General features: G+C 45.2%; 1 protein-coding gene across 4 annotated transcripts in view; it reads right to left on the bottom strand.

Annotated features, from left to right (window-relative positions):
- SIK3 (SIK family kinase 3) overlaps positions 1–20,517 on the bottom strand; it is a 155,836-nt gene extending 135,319 nt beyond the window's left edge. For all 4 annotated transcript variants that reach the window (XM_074977149.1, XM_074977150.1, XM_074977151.1 and 1 more), the window contains exon 1: positions 20,292–20,517. In XM_074977149.1, coding sequence (XP_074833250.1) covers positions 20,292–20,501 — 210 coding nt within the window. In that variant the 5' untranslated portion in view covers positions 20,502–20,517. The remainder of the gene's footprint in view (positions 1–20,291) is intronic.
- Positions 20,518–21,751: the final 1,234 nt, after the last annotated feature.

Below are 21,751 nucleotides of genomic sequence, written 5' to 3'. Positions count from 1 at the left end.
TTAGACAGGAGTACTTGCTCCCATGACTAACTCAAACAAGCCAGGGCACCCTGTTAGACCACACCTCAAACTGCTGACTTGGAGCTTGTGAGGCAAGCCTGTGAGGAAACAGTGTTTCCCTCTGAAATACCAAGAGGCACAGACCTGGTTATTAGAGCAGATTGAAACAGGATGCCTCATTGGACCTAGACTGCTTTGACCACTAAAAGAGTCATGCTATTTTATGTAACTCATAATAGCTTTAAGAGAATTTTTCAACCAGCTAGATATTTAATACAGACTATTATACACTAGTAATTTTAGTTTAGCGTCAAGAGCCGTGAGACTGTCTGCACACAAACACCTATGTGAGCTTTGAATGAACCACACTTAACACAATGCTAAAAGTTATGCATGGGGAGAGTTGTTTGTTTGTTTATAAACGAAACTGGTAGCACAAACATCTAACAAGGCAATTCCATTTCAGCTACCAACAGTTGCAATAATTGCCTACAGGATAAACTTTGAAAGATAATAGGCTAAACTTATTACAAAATACTCCAGTTTTTATTCAATATTGTTCAAGCTGTTTTGTTCTTTAATATTTGTGTTGCTCCAAAGTCCAACTCTGACTGCAATGTCTTTGTTCATCCATTAAGTATGCCTCTTAATGCCACCAGGCTGTAGTTATTCCTGAAACTACAACAGTATCTGTTTCAAAATCTAAGCCTGCATAAGCCTCCAGAAAGCCCTTCCAGAGGAACCATTCCAGTGAGTGCCACTTTTTCCATGAAGCATATGAGGGAGTCACAGTCCATGACAAGTGCTAGCAATAATTGCTGTATCAGTTTCCACCTCTGGCCTTGAAAGAGCGATGCCTGTAATGATCTGTAAACTGTAATCCATATAATAACCTGCTCACACATGAAGAAGAGTACCTCTTAGAAAACAAAAAGCATCATTCTAACACCAATTAGGAAGCTCCCGGTCCCAGTTCTTCAGAGCAAGCCCTGAAAATGGCAAGTGGAACTTCACAAAATGATTGCAAAACGAGAAGACCACCTGTGGAACCATATAGACTACGAGATATTTTGGAGCATAAGCTTTTTTTTTGGCAAAGACCTGCTTTGTCAGATGCAACTGACAAAGCAGGTCTTTGTCCATGAAAGCTTATGCTCCAAAATCTCTTAGTCTATAAAGGTGTCACAGGATTTCTTGTTGTTTTTGAAGATACAAACTAACTCAGCTACCCCTCTGACACAAATGATTGAAGAACTGCTGATTAATATTTCACAGTGCAAGGGCATTGATTGTACTTTACGAAGCGAGTAACCTTCAAACATACCTGGAAACAGATAGCACATGAGATTGTTTCATCATGTTCTCCTTTTAGTTATTTGATGATTTTAAGACCAGTAAATACTTCAATAGATTAAACTTCTAATAACCACATAAGTCCCTTAGAGCAAACAATAACCAAAGCAGCTTAGTGTATTAAGAATTACTCATGATTTTTCAGTGAGAGGAATTTAATTAAACCCATCGTGGCAGAGGAGTAGACACTCAAGCACCTGGTGCTCTGCTGCATGAAATGTAGAACTAATTATACATATCACATAGAGCTGGAAGGGACCTTGAGAGGTCACTGAGTCCAGGCCCCTGAACTCACAGAAGGGCCCACCACCATCCCTGACAGATTTCTTCCCCCCCCCCTGCCTTTTTTTTTTTTTTTTTTAAATAATCTAACCTTCCCCAGGACCTTGAAAGGCCCCCTTGAGAATTAAACTCTCAAACTTGGGCTTATAAAGCCAATGCACTAACCACTGAGCTATCTCACCCCCTAGTTAAGCACTACTGCCTCTTATATGGCACAAGACTTGACTGGCGCGTGCCATATGAAGACCAACAAACAGTTACAACTCTAAGCAAAGACCCACACTGCTGCTCGCCCATGGCGTCTTTGTGTGACGGTGTTGCAGTACATTTTACCAGCCGAGATATCAGAATGCTGAAAAAATAATAGACAGAGCTGAATCACTAACACTATGTCTAGATTACAGTGATCTTCCAACAAAACTTCTGTCGACAGGTCACATCCAGACCACGGAGCGGATTGCTCTTTTAGACGCACTCTGTCAACAGAGTGGCCAGACTGCCCAGCAGCTCTCTCGACCAAATGGCCATCCAGAACCATGGCGGACAGGGTCACAGGTCAGCATTTCCTTCCAGGAGCCTCGGGAAGATGCACCTTTAAAGCGGCTCCCCAGACACCCATTCCCTGCCCACAATGAGGTGTGACTATCTCCACGAGGGACAACACAGCTGCTAGAGCAGGGCTTCGACTCTTCACGGGAGACACAGCTCTTTCCAGCAAGCCATGGTGCCACAGCAGCTCCAGAGCTTGCACTGGCCCCACACAGAGGTGCTTCAGCACTTGCTGCACCTCCTGATGGCCATCCTCTTCTTCCTCACGGAGGGCAAGCCCAACACCACCTTCGAGAAGCTCGCCATTGCTGCCAGACGGTCACACCTGCACCCAACCCCCAGGTGTGCAAGTGGATCTGGCCAGACTGCACTCGTTCGGACTGGCTGGTCACAGGGCAGCAGGATGACCAGCACTGGCTCCAGAACTTCCGCATGTGGTGTGCTGAACTATTTACGGTGGGGAGGGGGTGCATGAACCAGAGGGGGAGTGGGAGCCCGAGTGGTATCGGCCTCAGAATCCCCTCCTGCCGTGGGTTCGGGGCCCTCATTGGGGCTGGGATGAGGCCAGGACCAGGGGGAGGTACGGAGGCGGTGGAGCTGTGGCAGGGTCTAGGTTGGCAGAGGAGGCGGGCATGGCCCTCAGCAGCTACGGGAGTCCAGAACACCCTGCAGGGTGACTGGCAGGGGCGGGGCAGTGGGAGTTGCAGGTGGCTGGGTCATCATGTCCCACCAGATGTCAGTGGCGGCATCAAAATGGGACAAGAATTGGTCCCAGACCCGTGACTGTCACTCCCCGTCATCCCGCACCCGCTTCTCCGTGAACTCAGTCAGCCTCCAGAAGGCAGCATTGTGGTCCCTCTGGAGAGCCTCCCGGACTCGACAGTGGGCCCTGCAGCTGACATAGCCTAACAGTATTACTGTTACTCATACTCTTATTCAGAAACAATCATGATGACCAGGAAGTACTGTGAACAGAGATTTGGACATTCCAATATTTAAATCCAATGTTTTTGTAAAAAACAAACCAGAAGTTTTGCCAAGGTCAGAGCCAAATCAGCACAACTCACTTTTCATCTCAATTTGCCTGCAAAGTGCACTGATGCCTTGTTAATCCTTTAATAGCAAGGAAACTACTTGTCCAGGAAGCACTGAAGGATTCTTGTTTGCAACTCGGGCAATAGTTTTAGAGGCAAACTATACGTGCACACCAATCAAAAAGTCTCCATCTTGCCATGCACACGTCTGACCTGCTTTCCTCTCATTCTGCTGTCAGGCTGCACACTTGGCTCCAAGGTACTCGGTTGCCATGGTGAAAGCTCTGACACATTTACTTAGTTTTCTCACAGATTTCCTGCAGTGCCCTGAGCTACTGAAGTACAGCACCTCATTGTAGATCACTATGGCACAGAGGCACAAGAATTCTCAAGGTCAGATTTGATTTTACCACATGCTCTCTTTCCCAGCACTTTCCATTTCCACACTGTGCAAACTGTAATCCCAGGCACACCGATGAATGTCACAACTGGCCCTGTCCACATTAGGATTTTACAATGTGTCAGCTCTCACTGTGAAACCACTCATTTTTCCTGCCAATGATGTCGCCTGCGGCTGTTGAAGATTTACTTTGCATTCTGTAGGCAGCTAGTTTGCAAATGAATGTGTTCATTTGGACAGCCACTGGAAGTGTCCAACCACCCTAACAGAGCTGCTGCAAGACTTCCCTCTTCAGGTAGAACGAGGGGCAAGCTACATCTGTGATTAGTGTGTTGAGTAAAATACTTAAAGAGTGGTAAATTCATTATCTGAGTCTATGAAAAAGTAAACCATTAAAAGATTAAAGCACCTAGAGCACAGGAAAATGTCCTTGAAATAAGTCACAGAATATTAGAACTGGAAGGAACCTTGAGGGGTCATCAAATCCAATCCCCTGCAAGCATGGCAGAACTGAGCACCATCTAAACCAAGTCAAAAACCAATTTGCTGAATCCCCCAAAAGCGTTTCCCTTTCATGCTCATGTGTAAGTTAAGAAAACCCTATGCATCGCCCTCCCATACATTTTAAGAAAACAGCCCGCACTGCTTTTTCGCAGGAAATGAAACAAAGCTTTCCTACTTTGCGATTAAAATAATTTATATTTGACCGCCTGATTTTGGTTGCAACGCAATAATTCAGCTCTTGCCACCAGCCTGTCAAAGCGGAGAGGCCTCTACTAATTGGGCATATTTTCATATCGCTGCCCCTTCACGCAAGCAGGCACAGCATGAAGATGCGCAAGATCCACCGCCTCTCAAACAGCAAGAATTATGTGAATAAAGGATCAAAATTCGCAAGTAGCGGACAACATGCTGCCACTTATCCATAAAATAAACAACTTTAGGCCTTCCATTCTTCAGTCCCCTGGGAAATTTTAGTACATCCCTTCGTTTCAAAAGAAAGGGCTCAAGCAACCCTGCCCTGAGGGAAACCACATAGCATTTGCAGAGGACATGTGTTCTGTTTTGCCTACCCACCTCAGCCTCACACAGCCCTTAAGGCTGAGCTGGAGGTTTCTGATAGTAGTAAGGCAATTTATAAAATTGGTGTAATGTATGCTCTGCTTTATCTGCCACATTGTTCTAAGTGGTTTTGGCTATTAGACTTGAGCACATTGATAAGGAGGAGACTGGTAGAGGCATACAAGTCCTTACTGCAACCACAATAAAGTTAAGCTGAACAATCAGTGTACTTCCCTGGGAAAGTTGCCATTTTGAGCACATTTCATTTGTTTTCCCAGGTCTCCTCTAAAAGCTATTTAAAGAGAGTGAGTAATTTGTTACTCATTTAATTCATTCCACCCTATCACGTGAGCATCCAGAGCTGGTCTGAAAAGATAGTGGGTATAATCTTCATTCTTATATTTCCCCTAAACAGTGATGTTTTCCATTCAACTCAATTAGGGAACTTCCCAATCTCCACCTATATGGGTTATTCCACTTCATACTTCATTGGCCCAGTGAGTGAAACTAACCATCAGTTTTCCCCCCTGAACCAAACTGGAATAAGCAGCACTTTTATAACTAACACTGCTGAAAAAAGTGAAGTTACAGGCAAGGCCCACATATCTGACAAATGACTAACTGCAGAAGCGGCTGGGTGGGAAAATACCTACATTCAGACTTCACTTTGCTTTTAACTATGAATTGTTATTCTTAGCTAAACTGAAAAAAAAAAAATCTGTTCCGAATGAAGAAAAAAAGTTTCCCCACATAAGTCAGCCAGTGTGGGAGAAGGTACACCCCCTTTTTTCTCTGCAAGGGCAAGGGTTTCTCCAGGGGACACAGAACACCCAAACAGAAAGGAACTGTATGTAGGCAACTATTACTATAATTCCCCCCATCAATTTGGTATGATTAGAAGTAAATTACTAGCAGCTGAATTAACTGGCAGAGAATGGAAATTCAAAGATTTATCTGAAACACGCGAAGCAGCTCTGTGAAAAGCTCCTTGAAGTCAAAGTTTAAATCTGTGCTCAGAATCAGCAATAAACTAGACTTTTCAAGCTATGATCCTACTGGCAACCAATATACTGTTATATATCGGGGACATCTGTCTAGTTCAGATAGAATGCAACAGACAGGCTCTGTACACTGCTAATAATGGATTTCACTATAGCCAATGGTCATAACAGACTTGCATTTGTATGAAATTTGTTATCAGTGCAGAGTAACAAGGCACAGTACGTATGAACTAAACCTATAGGCAGAGATCTACCACCTGCAAGTAGCTAAAGCCAGTTATCCCCAGCTTCAGGAAGCAAGAAACCAAGATCCAATTTGAAATGTACCCCAGAAGAGTATCCTGTTCATGTCAACCTGTTATGACAAGATTACCCAGTATAACTCAAGTGGTATTTTAGCCCTTCAGTTTTATCTTGAAAAGGCCGATATGATTCTGTATAGCTGCCATGAATGTCAGCGTACTCTTTGGTAAGTGTGAGCAAAGACCACGAGATTCCATGCATATACCAAGGCTACTATTTATCAATAGCTCTCCAGTCTAGCTGATAACCACTTGCAAGATTCTAGCAAAAGGGTTTTCTTCAAGTATAATATCTTAAGAGGAAAAATGAAGGGCATAGACCATAGATCCACCATTAATTAATTAACACTACTGCATTAGACTTAACGTTGCACTAATAGAAAATGTAAATACACACAATTATGCAGTCACAGTAACTAGCCAAAAGGTAGCAGAAACACGTTCAAGGACCCAAACTTGAGACCCCACTGTACAAAGCACAGAAATAAGAAGACTTCCTGCCCCAGATAGTCCACAATTTTGGATTCTGACAGCATGCAACAGGTCAGCAGACAAATGGAGGGTGGCATGAAGTGAACATGGTGCTGGCAAATTAAAGCACGCTTCCATAAATCAGTAGGGAGACTTAAACCAGCTGCAGGTGTCCAGCCTAACCAATGCCAGATGGAAGAAATTTGAAGACATCATGGCAAAGACAAATTTTGAGGCAAAATTTTAGAAAGTACAGAGGTGCTTGAGAGAAGCAGACAAGCAGGTGCTCGGGTATGGTGCTATTTCCAAAGTGAAGGCAGGAGCTGATATTCTGATGTTAAATCTGAAAGCTGGGAGACTAAATGGTCTTTCATCCAGTGTGTTCACATTCATTAGAAAGCAGTCCATACCCTAAACTTTGTGAGAGGTACTCCCATCTACAATAAGGTGGCTGTGTACTGACTTAACAACAATAGACCTGATCACGCTATACACCTGCAAGTTTTTTATACTTTAAGCAAAAATCTATTGGGATACTGTGCATCTCTTCCACATATAACAGCTACAAATGAGTATCTGCTGCAAATTAGCATATTATCTTTTCACAATTTTATACTTTACGTTCACTTGTAAGCTTATTTGTTTAAAACCTGGGAAGATCTAGCCAATGTACTTAATTTCAGGTGCAATTTGACTTTTGGTGGTTTCAGTTCAGCTGCCTTTGGCAGCCTATTGAGAAATTTAGACTTAAAGATATTACCATCTTCAAGAAATACCACAAACACACATGGAAAATAGCTGAGGAACCAGAACAAGATTTCAGTGAGCTTAGTTCCTCAAAAGCTGGTACGTCTGGAGAAAATCTGGAAGCATTTGCACCGAGAAGACTGCCATATTCCTTTACATCTCACTGATCTATATTGACAATCCCTTGCCAGTCACACATGCCGAGAAAAAGGTTACTGTTCCTTTAATTTGGCTAGCCGTTACACCAATTGACAGGGCTACTCAGATTTCTCACGGAAGACGAGCGAAAGATCACACCATGGGTATTAGGGTATTTACGTGCCCCTCACCCCCAACAGGGCAGAATGAAGAGAAACTGTACTAAGGAAGGCAGAACCGAATGCAGGAAACTGGTTTTTACAGATTTTCTGCAGAACTGCCTCAGCTTGTCCTTCGGAAACGTAACAAGTATTTGAAGGGGGAATGTATCATTAGGTAAGATGCACAGGCTGCATGTAAGCATAAGTATATACACAGTAATTAACGATCAAGTCTCAAAACCCGTTGTAATGCTGGCACCCACGCAGGGACAGGTTTTCAGGCCCAGAGTCATATTGCCATTGATATCGAGCCATGCGTTTCCCTTAGCGGATATGGGCCACTGTTTCACTGTCAAGTCCTGATTTAGTCTGACGACCTCTTATACGATGTTCATTTTCTCCACCTGAGAAGAGAAATATGACAGGTGGAGCTGGACCGACCTCCCCTTAAAGGACCAATCACCACATTGAAATTATTCCTATTACACATATACACTGGAGTCCCTGCAAGCCGTCAAGCCATACTTTCTACCACAAGAAGTATGAATTTACACTGAATATGCTACTTTCCCAGCAAGTTCTGATATGTCTTCATCTCAGGAGCTTTGCTACCTTCACAAAATACTGGATGCTACAGGAGACAAGATGCTGCAGGAGATTCCTCTGGCGCTTGTAAGGAAGTCAAGCAATGTCATTAGTCCTGTACATTTTTAACCTGCAGGAAGTTGAAGACAAAACTAGGCTGATGTGGTGGGGGGCGGGGAAAGAGAAAAATTTCCTGACCATTTTGGTCATTCTAGAACAGAGCATCTACCAATCATCAGATGAAACAAACAGTTAAACTAATTTTATTTCAAAAATGGATCTACCCCAATGACGTGGTCTGAAAGACTGCACTTTCACAATTGGTGCGCTTGGGGAGCTACATCACACAAAGCAACAGGCTTAAATGGGGGTGATCGTGGGGTCTCTTCCAACCCTAATCTTCTAGGATTCTAAATGCCCTGGTATTTACAGTCCCACTTTCAAGAGAAGAAAAAAAAAATTCTCATGAAATAGTGTTTTGTTTTTGAAATGCAACTAAAAAATTATCACAAAACTGTGCTGAGATCATGCAGGACAAGACACCTGAAAAGTACATTTCAGGCTCTCTTGAAAGGTGCAAAATAAATCCATGTTTGCTACTTAAAAATCAAGAAACCAGGCTTTGTTTTTGTCAATGGAACATTTGCTGTCTGCCACAGACAGCAATGTCTCAACCTGCTTGGTGAGAAGAATGAGGCTTGTAAATTGCTGGGCATATTGTTAGCATAGAAAGAGTATCTTCAGTCCTTAGTGAATGCCTGCTTTTGTGACCAAAAAAAAAAAAATAAAAATAAAGGATTTGGAGAAAACATCATGCTACAGTATTCTTCTCAGAACAGAAAGGTGAGCACTGTCTTCAGAATTGCTGATTAAGAAAAAGTTAACAGCTTTCCAATTAAATTTTAAATCATATATTATCACAGTATCGTACACTGGGTTACAGCTGGCTGAGCAAGTATATGGCTGATGTATTAAAAATTCCCACTGTGAATTTTCATTAGCAAAAACATAAAGCAGCTGGTTGAACAGGAAGTTCCAACAGTGAAAGTGAACTAGGGACACTGTATGTAAGTTTTAAAAGTTCTTGAATTCAACAGTATTTGGCCTCTCTACGCCAGTATGGTAACATCTTAATGGAGAACCCAGACTCATATACATCGCTTTGTTGACTCATTTCAGTCTATCCAGGTGGTTCCCGAAGATCCTGTTCATCTTCACTGTTTGATTAGTACTGACTTGTGAAGTGAAAGCATTTTTAAAACTTTCCCCAGCTAAACCAGTGCAAACTTCTAATGTGGATACTCAAAATCAGTTTAACCCTTGATTATATCGATTTATCTCAAACTGGTGTTGCGGAAATGAATAAACAAAGGTTAAACTGATTCTGGAGCATCCACATTACAAGTTTGCACTGATTTCACAGGAGAATTTTAAAAAATCATCTAGTAAAACCGCTATACTCTCTCATATGGACAAGTCCTAAGCAATTTTATCTGTCTGCTCCAGAGATGCATGGTTTGAACAGCAACGAATTCAAGACTCTGAATCCAGACAAAGCTCCAAGCACAGTACCCATTTTGGATAAAGAAGCAGACATCCTGGGTCAAGGGAAAGAGGGTTCTGTTCCACGACACTTCAGCCACTACTAAACTAGCTATTTTGTTCTAAGTAGAAGAATATGTAGCAAAAAAGATTGTGAAAATTAGGAGACAGCAGACACCACATTGCACCTTGCAACAGTTGCTGCAATCAAGTCAAGACGCTAGGGAACAGAACTGCATTGCCTTCTGTGACTTAACCCAGCAAGAATCCTAATCAGAGCTCTGACATGTTAACATTTGGATGATGTGGCTTAACAAATATGCTTAAACGCTCTTCCAAAATTTGTCTTTGTTGCAGGTAGAAAATTATAGGGGGACATGCCACGATTTAAGCAAAACCAACAGTATGGGCTGGAAAGGTTACTGGACAGGTATACAAGATTACAGTACTGTATGTTTTCTTGCTTTCAAAGATTGTTTTTGCACAACTTCTCACACTGATCTTCCCTTAAAAGATAGCGTTTACACAGATGCTAGCAATTGGAGCAACTCCTCCACCTTGAGGAGGGAGTTCTAAAAACCTGACGCCATAGCTGTGTGCCACTAGGGAGGGGGGAAAAAAAAAAAAAAGGTGGCTGCCACAGATTATGTCACTCGGCTCAGTACTAAGAAAGGAGACAACTAACCCTGCAGAACACTAGTCACCACAGTGCCTGCTGTTTTTGCCCAATTGGGGAGGATATTTTTGTACCGAGCTTATGAAATAGAACTTTGTACATCAGTTCTTCCCTTTACACACTCACCCTGGGCTCCTGCCTCTTGGCATAGAGCTCCAAAGCCTCAACAGAATATGCAATGAAATGCAGGGTTACTTCAGGGTAAAAAGTCAATCCTACAAAAACCTCAAGGGAAATGCCTTCCCTGAAAACAAAGACACTGTAAGAGGACCCCACAACCCAAATCTTTTGTTCCTTTTCAGCAAAGCTTACCTAACCACTAGTATCACCTCAGCTCACACAGCTAGGACCCAGGTGTTTTCTAATCTGGGAAGGGAATGCCTTAAGGGTCACAAGTAAACAAGACATAACCTTGCCTAACAAGCTGCCAGTGACAACCTGGGAGAGCAAATGCCAGCTGGCCATGCTTCATTAGACTGTTTTCCCCTACTAAAAATGCTAGAGCAAGTCCTGGGTTCTTTAGACCACAGAGGCCTACTCATCAAATTTGAAATGAGAATGTTTAAGGACTGTCAGCTGCAGTGATACACAAATCTGGTTTTCAAGATCTTCAACATAAGCTGTCAGCAGGAGAGAGCCTGCCACCAAAGGTCTCATGCTCAGCAGTATTTATGTGTTAGTTTGTTGGCTATCTGAAAATTCCTTTGTACAGCTCAAAAGTGTATAGTAAAATGTTACATGCCATGAGTTCAGCCTACAATCAATAGTTACTATCCACATCACATTTAGTACATCGCACACCCCACTGGTGTGCAGAAAGAGAGTGCTAGAGACCCTCAACAGACGTGAAAAACAGTAAATATACTGGACCAGAAGACCGTTTCCTTCCCTTTGGAATTCATTACCCTTTGGTATTTTAAATGGCTGAAACAATGTGGCTCTGTTGGACCTTATAAGTAGCAAGAACAGCACCACGTCGGTACCATTATACTGCGCGCCAGAGGAATTATTTGTGATTCACAATTAATCAGGGTTTCTTACATTTGTGAGAGAAAAAAAAGCAAAAGAAACATGGACTACTGTATACTGATGCAAGAGAAAGTGACTAACAAAGTTAGTGTATTAGCTCCTAACATGGCTAATGGCAACAGTATCAGCCTGTTTCTGCCTGATGTGATACAGAGCGATGGGCATCCCAGCATTCTGAACCCAGTAAAACCACCCTCCACAATCAGAGCACTAGGAACGCTCTGAGCAGAGGCTCTGTGCCTATCCCATGCCCACACTTTCCACTGACTTGCCTAAAATGGAAGGACAACCTACTGGAGCAAACAGCCATCACCAGCTTCTCCGAGACCAGTTTTTCCTTCCACCTTTTACTAGGAAAGAAGAATCCAAGCTAGAGTCACTGTGGCTCCCTGAGCCTCTCTCGTGCAGGAGCCACAGTCCCATAATCACTCAACCAGCCCTTTCCACGGCAGCCCAGTCCCACCAACAGCTGGGTCAGCGCACCATTTCTCATACTGCATTTTAAGTGCTGTGGACCCACTTCTTTCTGAATACAATGCAAGGCTGATATCTTTTCCTTAAAGTTACTGATGTAACTAACTAAAGACTAGAAACTAATTAACCAATGTCTTTGACAGGCTGCAAAGAAAACAAAGCGTTATTTCTAGTGCACATATTTGAAAGGCATTCTGGCTCTACAATGAGAGGCATCATAGATGTAAAGAACGGACATCTAGCATTTCCAATCCTCTCCCAGCTTCTGTACCTGAAACAACAGGTCTATGTCACACCAAGGAGTTAAATTTATCCTGCAACCACCATATTTGGATATCAGATATATTTTTTTTCCAATGGACAACATGAAACTACTGATTTCCTCGAGTACAATGCCTGAATGAGTGAAACTCTAACCTAAGAAGAGTCAGACCTGCTATGGACTTTGCATGTTATCTAGTTCTATGAACCCAAAAATATGCATATTTAGCTGGCAGGACAACGGGATGGTTTAGTAGAACAAACTCTTGATATGGAGGCAGTAACTCCCGACACGGAGTCCTTCCGTGGCCTTGGACAAGCCACTCCACCCAAGTTAGGGAAACTGAGGCAATATCTAGCACCTAACTGACACTGGTACGTGAAAAACCCACAGTTAATGCAGAGTGATGTAAAAACGGTTGTAAAAATTAAGTCAAGCTGTTCAATAGCCTTTGGAAAGGCATGTACTTGCATGTCCTCACAGCCAAGTTAGAGTAGATCACTGCATGCTGCAGAAGACAAAAAGGAGCAAAACAGGTGCAAGAAGCTTTCTGGCTTACACAGCCACGGAGATGTTAAAGACAGACTTTAAAATAGTACATTGTGAGCTTTACTACACTACCCAGAAGTGGAAGGTAGATGTGCCACTATACATGCAATCATCCCTATAAGCAAATGGCATCAAAAACAACTCCAGTGTCTGACCAGAGCTAGAATACTAATAAAGGCCCTGGGATGATTTATAGATGGAGACTGTTCAGCGAACAATCCATTCAATAGGTCACTTGGAGGATTTTAAAACAAAAAGACAAAGACGGATTCTTGTGAAACACCAGAACACTGACAAAGGAAGGGAGGACAGGAGGCAGGAAACAGAAATGTAGAGATGCAGCAAGATATCCTGCAGGTGCCCAATTAATCCTAGTCAGAAAAACAACTCCAGTTCCTGTCCAGCCATCGGAATAGCTCTGTCTTAAAGCTCTCTAGACTCCAGGTTTGCATAACAGATCCTGAAGGTAAGTTGCTAGTTCAGTTAATATGCAAGCTGTCAAGCTATTCCTTTTTATTTAGTTGATTCCTGTAGGGATAATTATGACCCCAAGTATCCTGCCCTTTAAGATGATTAATGTTCCCTTCCACAAGTGTCACCAACGTTACTGACCCATATTTAAGTTGTGAGATTCCATTGTTTACGCTACAGCTTTGTGTCAGGAAGATGACCAGACAGGATGGATTGATTTAAATCAAGGGAGGCGGGGGGGTGGGGGGGATCATTCATTTATATCAAGTTTTCTATTGATACTTTTTCACGTATTTCTTAAACACTGCTTGCAAATCTGATCACTTTTAATCATTCATTTTACAACATCTAGGAGGGCATACTTTTCTGTAATCTTTTTTGATAACTTCATTTCATGTTAATTCAGGAACTAGTATATAACACACGTTATTTGTGTCACGCTGCAGACAAGTGCCTTTAACTCATCATTATGAGATGAAGCGTAGGCGTGGCACGTTGGTGATACAATTTAATTGTAACCGTTATTTTTAAATGAGAAATTTAGTATTTTATTGACAACAAGATGATTTAAAAAAATAAAAAATTCCTATTTTCCTAAATAATTGGATTTTTATCAACTCTAAGACCACCCAGACTACTGTTGTGAAGTATACAGAATTTGGGAACATGCTAGCTGTGTAAATAAAGTATGTACTAGTCAGTTTCAAGATAGCGAGAAATTGTAATATTTAACATAAATCAGTCCTTGGGAACAAGAGGTAAATGTACCCCTGGGTGAATGCAGACCTCCTCTTTGAAAGGCTGTCAGACACTTGCCTAGCTGCACAACAACCTACATAAAAAGCACTAGCAAAGTCAGTACAAGCTACATTTTCATACAATGATTTGTTCATACTGCTCTATATACCATCCATTGAAATGCAAGTATAATATTTATGTTCCAATTGTTTATTTTACAACTACACGGTAAAATGAGAATAAGTGATTGTCCAGTGTCATAGAATCAAAGAACATTGGACCGGGAAAGGACCTTGAGAGGTCATCGAGTCTAGTCCCCTGCTCTCCCGGCAGGACCAAGCACCATCGAGACCATCGTTCAGAGATGTCTATCGAACCTGCTCTTAAAATATTTCCAGTGATGGAGATTCCAAAACCTCCTTAAGCAATTTATTCCAGAGTTTAAGCACTCTGATAGTCAGAAAGTTTTCCCTAATGTCCAACTTAAACCTCCCTTGCTGCAGTTTAAGCCCATTGCTTCTTGTCCAATTCTCAGGGGCCAAGGAGAACAATTTTTCTCCCTCCTCCTTGTAACGTTCTTTTAGGTACTTGAAAACCACTAATATGTCCCTTACTCAGTCTTCTCTTCTAAACAAGCCCAATTCTTTCAGTCTTCCCTCGTAGCTCATGTTCTCTGGATCTTTAATTATTCAGCTTGCTCTTCTCTGGATCTTCTCTAAACCTTTCTTGAATGGTGCCCGGAATTGGACACAACACTCCAGTTGAGGCCTAACCAGCACAGAATACAGCCGAAGAACGTTTTCTCGTGTTTTGCCCGATGCTCCTGTTAATGCACCCTAGAATCACGTTTGCTTCTTTTGCAACAGTATCACGCTGTCGACTCATATTTAATTTGTCATCCGCTATGACCATTAGACCCCTTTCCACAGGGCTCCTTGCTAGACAGTCGCTTTCCAGTCTGTGTGTATGAAGCTGATTGTTCCTTCCTAAGTGGAGTACTTTTCATTTGTCCTTATTAAACTTTATCCTATTTACCACAGACCATTTCTCCAGTTTGACCAGATTGTTTTGAAATGTGACCCTGTCTTCCAAAGCAGATGCAATCCCTCCCAGCTTGGTACCATCTGCAAACTTAACAAGCATACATAAAATGTTGATGAAGATAGTGAACAGAACCGGTCCCAAAACAGGCCCCTGCAGAACCCCACTTGTTATGTGCTTCTAGCGTGATTGTGAACCATTAAGAACTACGTTTTGAGAATAGTTATCCAACCAGTTATGCACCCTCACAGTTACCTCATTTAGAGATTGTATTTGCTTAGTTTATTGATAAGATCAAGCAAGAACATATTAAATGCTTTACTACAGTCTAGGTATACCACATCCACTGCTTCTCCCTTATCCACATGGCTTGTTATAGAAAGCTATTCATCTGTTCTTCACAAATAGCTGTTACTAATCACCTTATTTTCTTCCAGATGAATTCCTTACTCCTCCTAGGACTAGAAGGGATCTTGGGAGGTCATCTAGTCCAGTCCCCCACCCTCTTAGCAGGGCCAAACAACACCCCAATGTATATTTGCCCCAATCCCTAAATAGCTTCCTCAAGGATTGAACTCATAATGCTGGATTTAGCAGGCCAATGCTCAAACCACCGAGCTAACCCTCCCATCTTTCCTAGCACATCAGTAAAACTGAGTAATAGCATACTATGACACTTAAATTTTCATGTCTAATTTTCTAAGCAAGTCTTTATAAAATTAAGTGAAACTGGGGGCACATAAGACTCCTGAAACAAGTGGAGTAATTTGGAAAGGATATACGCCTCTGACCCCAATTACATGAGTGGGGGGTGGGGAGAAATCTACAATTTTTAAATCAAAACATGCCCAATAGTAATAACAAATAACATCTGAACTTGTTGGTGTTTGTTTGGTCTGGTGTGACTATTCCACATCTCAGATTAGCAAGTAAGCTCTAAGTTCCAGTGGGAAAAAACACCCCATAATTGCATGAAGCAGGTTAATCATAATTTAAAAATGATAGATAGTTGCTGTGATTACTTTTGGAAGAACACAGTTCCAGTTTGAGTGTCTCTGAAGAATAAACTAAGCTTCTTCCAATGCAAAAATCAGAGAGTCAAATTTGTTACGCAATTTGCTTCAGCTGCTAAATTTTAATATTGCACTATCCTGTGCAATTGCTAAGGGAAGACTCTCTCTGGAAGGGGCTGCTAGTACTGACTATGCTTCAGTTTCATGATCAACACTTTTTAAAATTATTTTACTAAACAGGTGATTTCATAGAGATTCAGTTTAAATCATTTACCTTGAATCAAACTGCTAGCTACTGAGAAATAAACAAACCCTTGGTAAGTTTCATTTTGGTGCTTCCAATGCCCTCTTCAATAATGGACTTTCCATATCGCACCAGCCCTTTCTGATTTATTTAACACTGGATTCCTCCCAACACCACCTGCCATTTCTGATGGAGACTGAAATACAGTTCTTTGATCTATCCCTTGTTTGTACAGCACAGTCAACAGTGCCCAAAGCTGCTGAGAGCTCCTGGAGAGCACGATGGGGGAGAACACAGGTCCTACATATGAAGTGATTATTTTGTTTTGTGTTGTTTTCTCTCTCTGCTTCTCATGCAGAGGTGGATTTTGAAGTAAATATGAACTTCAGAACCCGAGTTTCCGGGTGTTCGAAGTTTTCAGTCCTCATGTAGAAAAAGGAAACCTGCTCCACTTCTACTGGAGGAGAGCAATTAAGAATGAAAGCTGCCACTATAATTGGTCCTTTGGGCTTACTGATTGGAAGCATGTAATATCTACCACCACACCATGCAATAGATATGTCTCCTGTATGGACAACTGTAATTAAGTTTAGCAACTTTAGAATTAAAGATGCAAGTTGCACAGCCTTAACTTAGCGGTTATACAAATTCTGTCTGCTCTTAGGTCATAAATTATATTCATTTGATAGTCTGAATCCAGGCACTAGTGGCCACCTGGTCATAAACAAGCCAGTCAAAGGTTAAGTTTGTGTTCATCTTTGCATAACCTTGCAAGATCTTTTGCCATTCACATCCCATAAGCCAACTCTGCGCTTCAATGCTTCACAACATTCAGAATTAACAGTGTTCAGTACCAAGCCTAATTCAGCTAGGAACACTGAAAATGGAAGCTTGGCTAATAATTGGAAAGCCGATTTCTAATCGGGATGCTCAGTTTTCAACATCTGAAACAGTCCAAGTAGGAGCATTCCTGCTTCTCTCAGCAAAGTCCAGAAAGTTTGGTTTTTATCACTGGGCAGATAGTGATCAAGCCATAAATTTTAAAGGCGAGTTAAAAAGTAGCATCTTGCAATTAAAGGCAGACTCATCGCTGACTGTGTAAATACTACATACGCAAATGCAGCTTACCCAGTATCAAAACAGATTGCCCAGTGAGCATTAAATTACTTTATATTAAAATTTAACGGCCTCTGGAACAAAAATCTACACAGGCAAATGGATGTAAATCCAAAATTTAAGTAAATGGAGACATTATTTTGTGATTACACAAGTGTAACAGTAGGATTTGGCTCATGAAATGGCAAATAAAGCACGAAAACCAAAACAATCTTGACAGGCTGACCTTCCCTTGCTGTCTAATTGCTGATGCAGTGGACAGGCGCACAGAGCAAATAGTCTGTGGCAGTACAGACTCATGGTTCTGCTGCACCAGCTTGTCCCATGATTAAGTTTCCATTAGGGTTTTTCGGACATGATGGCTTCTACACAGGAACCCAAAGAGCACTGCACGCTTAGCATTACCTGTACTTATTAGCATATTGAGCACTAAAACTGCAGGACAGGTGATTAGGTGCTTAAAAAAAGAATTAAAGGATAATATGATGCTGTGTATTGTTTGTTAGAATATACTTCTGATATGAAAGTAAGTGATATGCCCATCAACATATCTATGCGTTAAAATGTCCTCCCTGCACGCGGCAATATTTGATCAACAAGTCTATTTTACTCCTCCGTTTTATTCTCTGATGTTTACGGTATAGCCCTGTGTCCAAGAAGACTAATGGGACACTGGGGTGCATTATTCGGAGCACCGCCAGCAGATCTTTATTTGGCACGAGTGAGGTCACACCTGGAGTACTGCACCCAGTTCTGGGCCCCATTACAGAAAGCATGTGGACACACTGGAGAGACTCCAGGGGAGGGCAACAAAAATGATGATGAAGCTGGAGTACAAGACCGACAAGGAGAGACTGAGGGATTTGAGCTTATTTAGTCTACAGAAAGGAGATTTGATAGCAGCGTTTAACTACCTGGAGGAGAGTTCCAAAGAGGATGGAGAGAGGCTGTTCTCAGAGGTGACAGATGACAGAATGAAGAGCAATGGTCTCAAGTTGCAGTGGCTGTGGAGAAACTATTTCACCAGGAGGTGGTGAAGCACTAGAATGGGTTATCTAAGGAGGAGGTGGAATCTCCATCCATAGAGATTTTGAAGTCCTAGTTTGACAAAACTGACTGGGATGATTTAGTTGTGGGGGGAGGGCATCCTGCTTTTAGCAGGGGGATAGACTCAAAAACCTCCTACGGTCTCTTTTAACCTTATGATTCTATGACACTACCATGTCTTTAAAAAAAATTGGGGAAAATTGGTCTTTATTGCCCCTTTTTCAAGTTAGCCAATAACCCCTCTTATTCCAAAGAGTTAGCTGTTCTTTCAGGTTTATCCGTGCGAAATTCATTAAGTAAAAGCCTGGATCAGAGCAGAAGTATGGCATTTGATAATAAACACGCCTCAGGGATGCTATTTTCACTTGTGAGAACTGACTGTTCCTGGTGAAGAGTATGGTACCAACATTATAGAGACAAAGTACATGAGGTAGTATCTTTTATTGGACCAGACTTTATCAGTGGGAGAGACATGCTTCTAAGCTAGACTAAACTCTTTCACGTAAAGTCATTCTGGCTAAACCAAACATTAAAATAATGGCGACAGAGTTCAGAATGCACCATCCAATTGGGAAAAATAATTTTCTGCAACATTTTTGTAACTTGTGACCATACCAACAACTCTAAATCAGGGATGCTCAAACTGAAGGTCACAAACGCTCACGGGATGGTTATCTGGCCATTGCAAACAGTCAGCTATGTGGTGCAGAAGAGTTCAACTCAACATTAACTTCAATGACACCCTCCTGTTTTTTATGTATGGGTCGGGGTGTAACATTTGGAGGCTTGCTGTATCCGAGGGGTTGACAGCACCAATAAGTTTGTGCATCAAGACATGAGACTATGAATAGGTGTTAGTCGTGCCCAAGCTGTTTAGAGAAACAACTTCTTCTAAATAGGAACAAGCAATGATGAGAAGCCAGAAATATGAATGACAGTCACACAAAACAGAACATTTTGAGGGTTGGTGTCTGAGATTTACCAGGCCAGGGTTTCACAAAACCCCATTTTCAGCAACACCGTCACATTTTAGTGACGTTCAGGTTTTTGTTTGGGTTCGTTTTGCTTTAAATCAACAGTTTGTGTCCTGGATCCAAACTTTCCCCTGAAAAGTTTGGAATTCAAACAGAGCAGGGCAACAACCAGAAAGTGAAAGTGACCAATAGATTTTTCGCTGACAGAGACAGGAGACTCACAGTGCAGTGCAGCCTGTGAACAAAGCAAAGACAGCGAAAGGTGGAATTTTAGAACCTTTCAGTTCAAGAATTTTGACTCACCACTGACCTGCGAATCCGATTGTAGCCCCCCAGCAAGCCCTTAAATCCCAGGCGGAGACGCGACCCACCACTGATCTGAGCCACGCTGCCCAGAGGAACCTCCGCACAAGTAACCAGTGGGACAGGCGAGTCTCTGCCTTCGCGAGCTGCGTTTCGCCTGCCGCGCCGGGCTCCTGACAGATCCATGTGCCGCCGCGGTTGCATAATAGCGGCAGCGAGCGCGGCGGACCAGGGACACCGAAACCCAGCAACCAGCAGGGTCGGGCAGAGACCTGCAGGCCCCTACCCACCGCGGCCAGCCGGGCGGGAGGGCAGAGGCGCTCAGCGCAGCCCCGGGCTGGCAGCGGGGACCGGGGCAAGCGGCTCCCGTTCCAGCCGCTGGAGCTGAAGTTTGAGCCTGCGGAACTGCGAGCTGCCGCCCCCGGAGACCACCGCAGCGGCAGCGGGGGAGCAGCCCCGGGGCAGGCCCGGCGCGGGGCTGGGCCCGCTGCTCCCCAGGGCGGCCGTGGGGCTAGGGTGCCGGGAGGGGGAGCCAGGGCCTCAGACGGTGACATCAGCGAGAGCCCCGAGCAGACCCCCGCCGCGTCGTTACCCGGGTGACACCGCCCCCCCCATCCTCCGGGGCACCGGCCCCCCGAGCCGACCCGCAGCCCGCCCTCCCGCGATCACCGCTCCGGCCCCCGCCGCCTTAGCCACGGCCCGGCGCGGCCCGGCCCGGCCCCCTCACCTTGGCCCGGGTCACCAGGTGGGTGGCCAGCTTCACCACGGCGAAGTTGCCCTTGCCGATGGTTCGCTCGATCTCGTAGTATCCGATGCGGGCGGGCCCCGGGGGCCGGGCTGGCGGCGGGGCCGGAGGCAGCCGGGGGCCGGAGGCTGGAGGGGGACCCCCAGCTCCCCCGCTCGCTGCTGCCGCTGCTGCTGCAGCCACCGCCGCCATCTTGTCGCGAGGAGCAGAACCCCCCGCCCCCCCTTCCCTCCTCCCGGGGCTGCGGCACCGCGTGAGCTCATCGGCACGGGGGTGGAGTCACCGCTGCCATGGCAACCACCGCGGGCCGGTCCATTGACGCAAGCAAAATGGCCGTCGCGTCAACGCGTCAGGCCTCGCGCAGCGCGGCATTGGCCGGGCCGCGGCGGGGCGGGGCCTGCAGCCGAGAGGCGACAGGGCTGGCCCCGGGAAAGCCCCTCCAGGCCGTGGGGGGCGTCCGTCTCCCGCCTCCGCGCTCAGGCGGCCCCGGCGCGACTGCAGCAGGTCCGGCTGCCCTCCGGCCCTGGGGAACGGGGAGAGACCCGGCCCGCGTCCGCTCGTCAGCCTGCCCAGCCCCGCCCCGCCCCCTCACCCCCGCCCCCCAGCCCCATCCCTATGTCAGCCCACCCCCTCACACCCGCCCCCTCACTATGTCAGCCCGCCCCCTCGCCCCCGCCCCCTCACCCCCCAGCCCCATCCCTATGTCAGCCCGCCCCCTCCCCCCCGCCCCCTCACTATGTCAGCCCGCCCCCTCGCCCCCGCCCCCTCACCCCCCAGCCCCATCCCTATGTCAGCCCACCCCCTCACACCCGCCCCCTCACTATGTCAGCCCGCCCCCTCGCCCCCGCCCCCTCACCCCCCAGCCCCATCCCTATGTCAGCCCGCCCCCTCACACCCGCCCCCTCCGCCCCTCCGCCCCATCCCTATGTCAGCCCACCCCCATCACCCCCGCCCCCTCCGCCCCTCCGCCCCATCCCTATGTCAGCCCGCCCCCCTCACCCCCACCGCATCCACCCCTCAGCCCCATCCCTATGTCAGCCCGCCCCCCTCACCCCCACCGCATCCGTCCCTCCGCCCCATCCCTATGTCAGCCCGCCCCCATCACCCCCACCGCATCCACCCCTCAGCCCCATCCCTATGTCAGCCCACCCCCATCACCCCCACCGCATCCGTCCCTCCGCCCCATCCCTATGTCAGCCCGCCCCCATCACCCCCACCGCATCCGTCCCTCAGCCCCATCCCTATGTCAGCCCGCCCCCCTCACCCCCGCCGCATCCGTCCCTCCGCCCCATCCCTATGTCAGCCCGCCCCCTCACCCCCGCCCCCTCCGCCCCTCAGCCCCATCCCTATGTCAGCCCGCCCCCATCACCCCCACTGCATCCACCCCTCAGACCCATCCCTATGTCAGCCCACCCCCATCACCCCCACCGCATCCACCCCTC

Source organism: Carettochelys insculpta, chromosome 25 (genome assembly GCF_033958435.1).
Source record: "Carettochelys insculpta isolate YL-2023 chromosome 25, ASM3395843v1, whole genome shotgun sequence".
Classification (NCBI taxonomy): domain Eukaryota; kingdom Metazoa; phylum Chordata; order Testudines; family Carettochelyidae; genus Carettochelys; species Carettochelys insculpta.
Note: the sequence above shows the minus strand (reverse complement) of the source record. Positions and strands in the feature narration are given on the sequence as shown.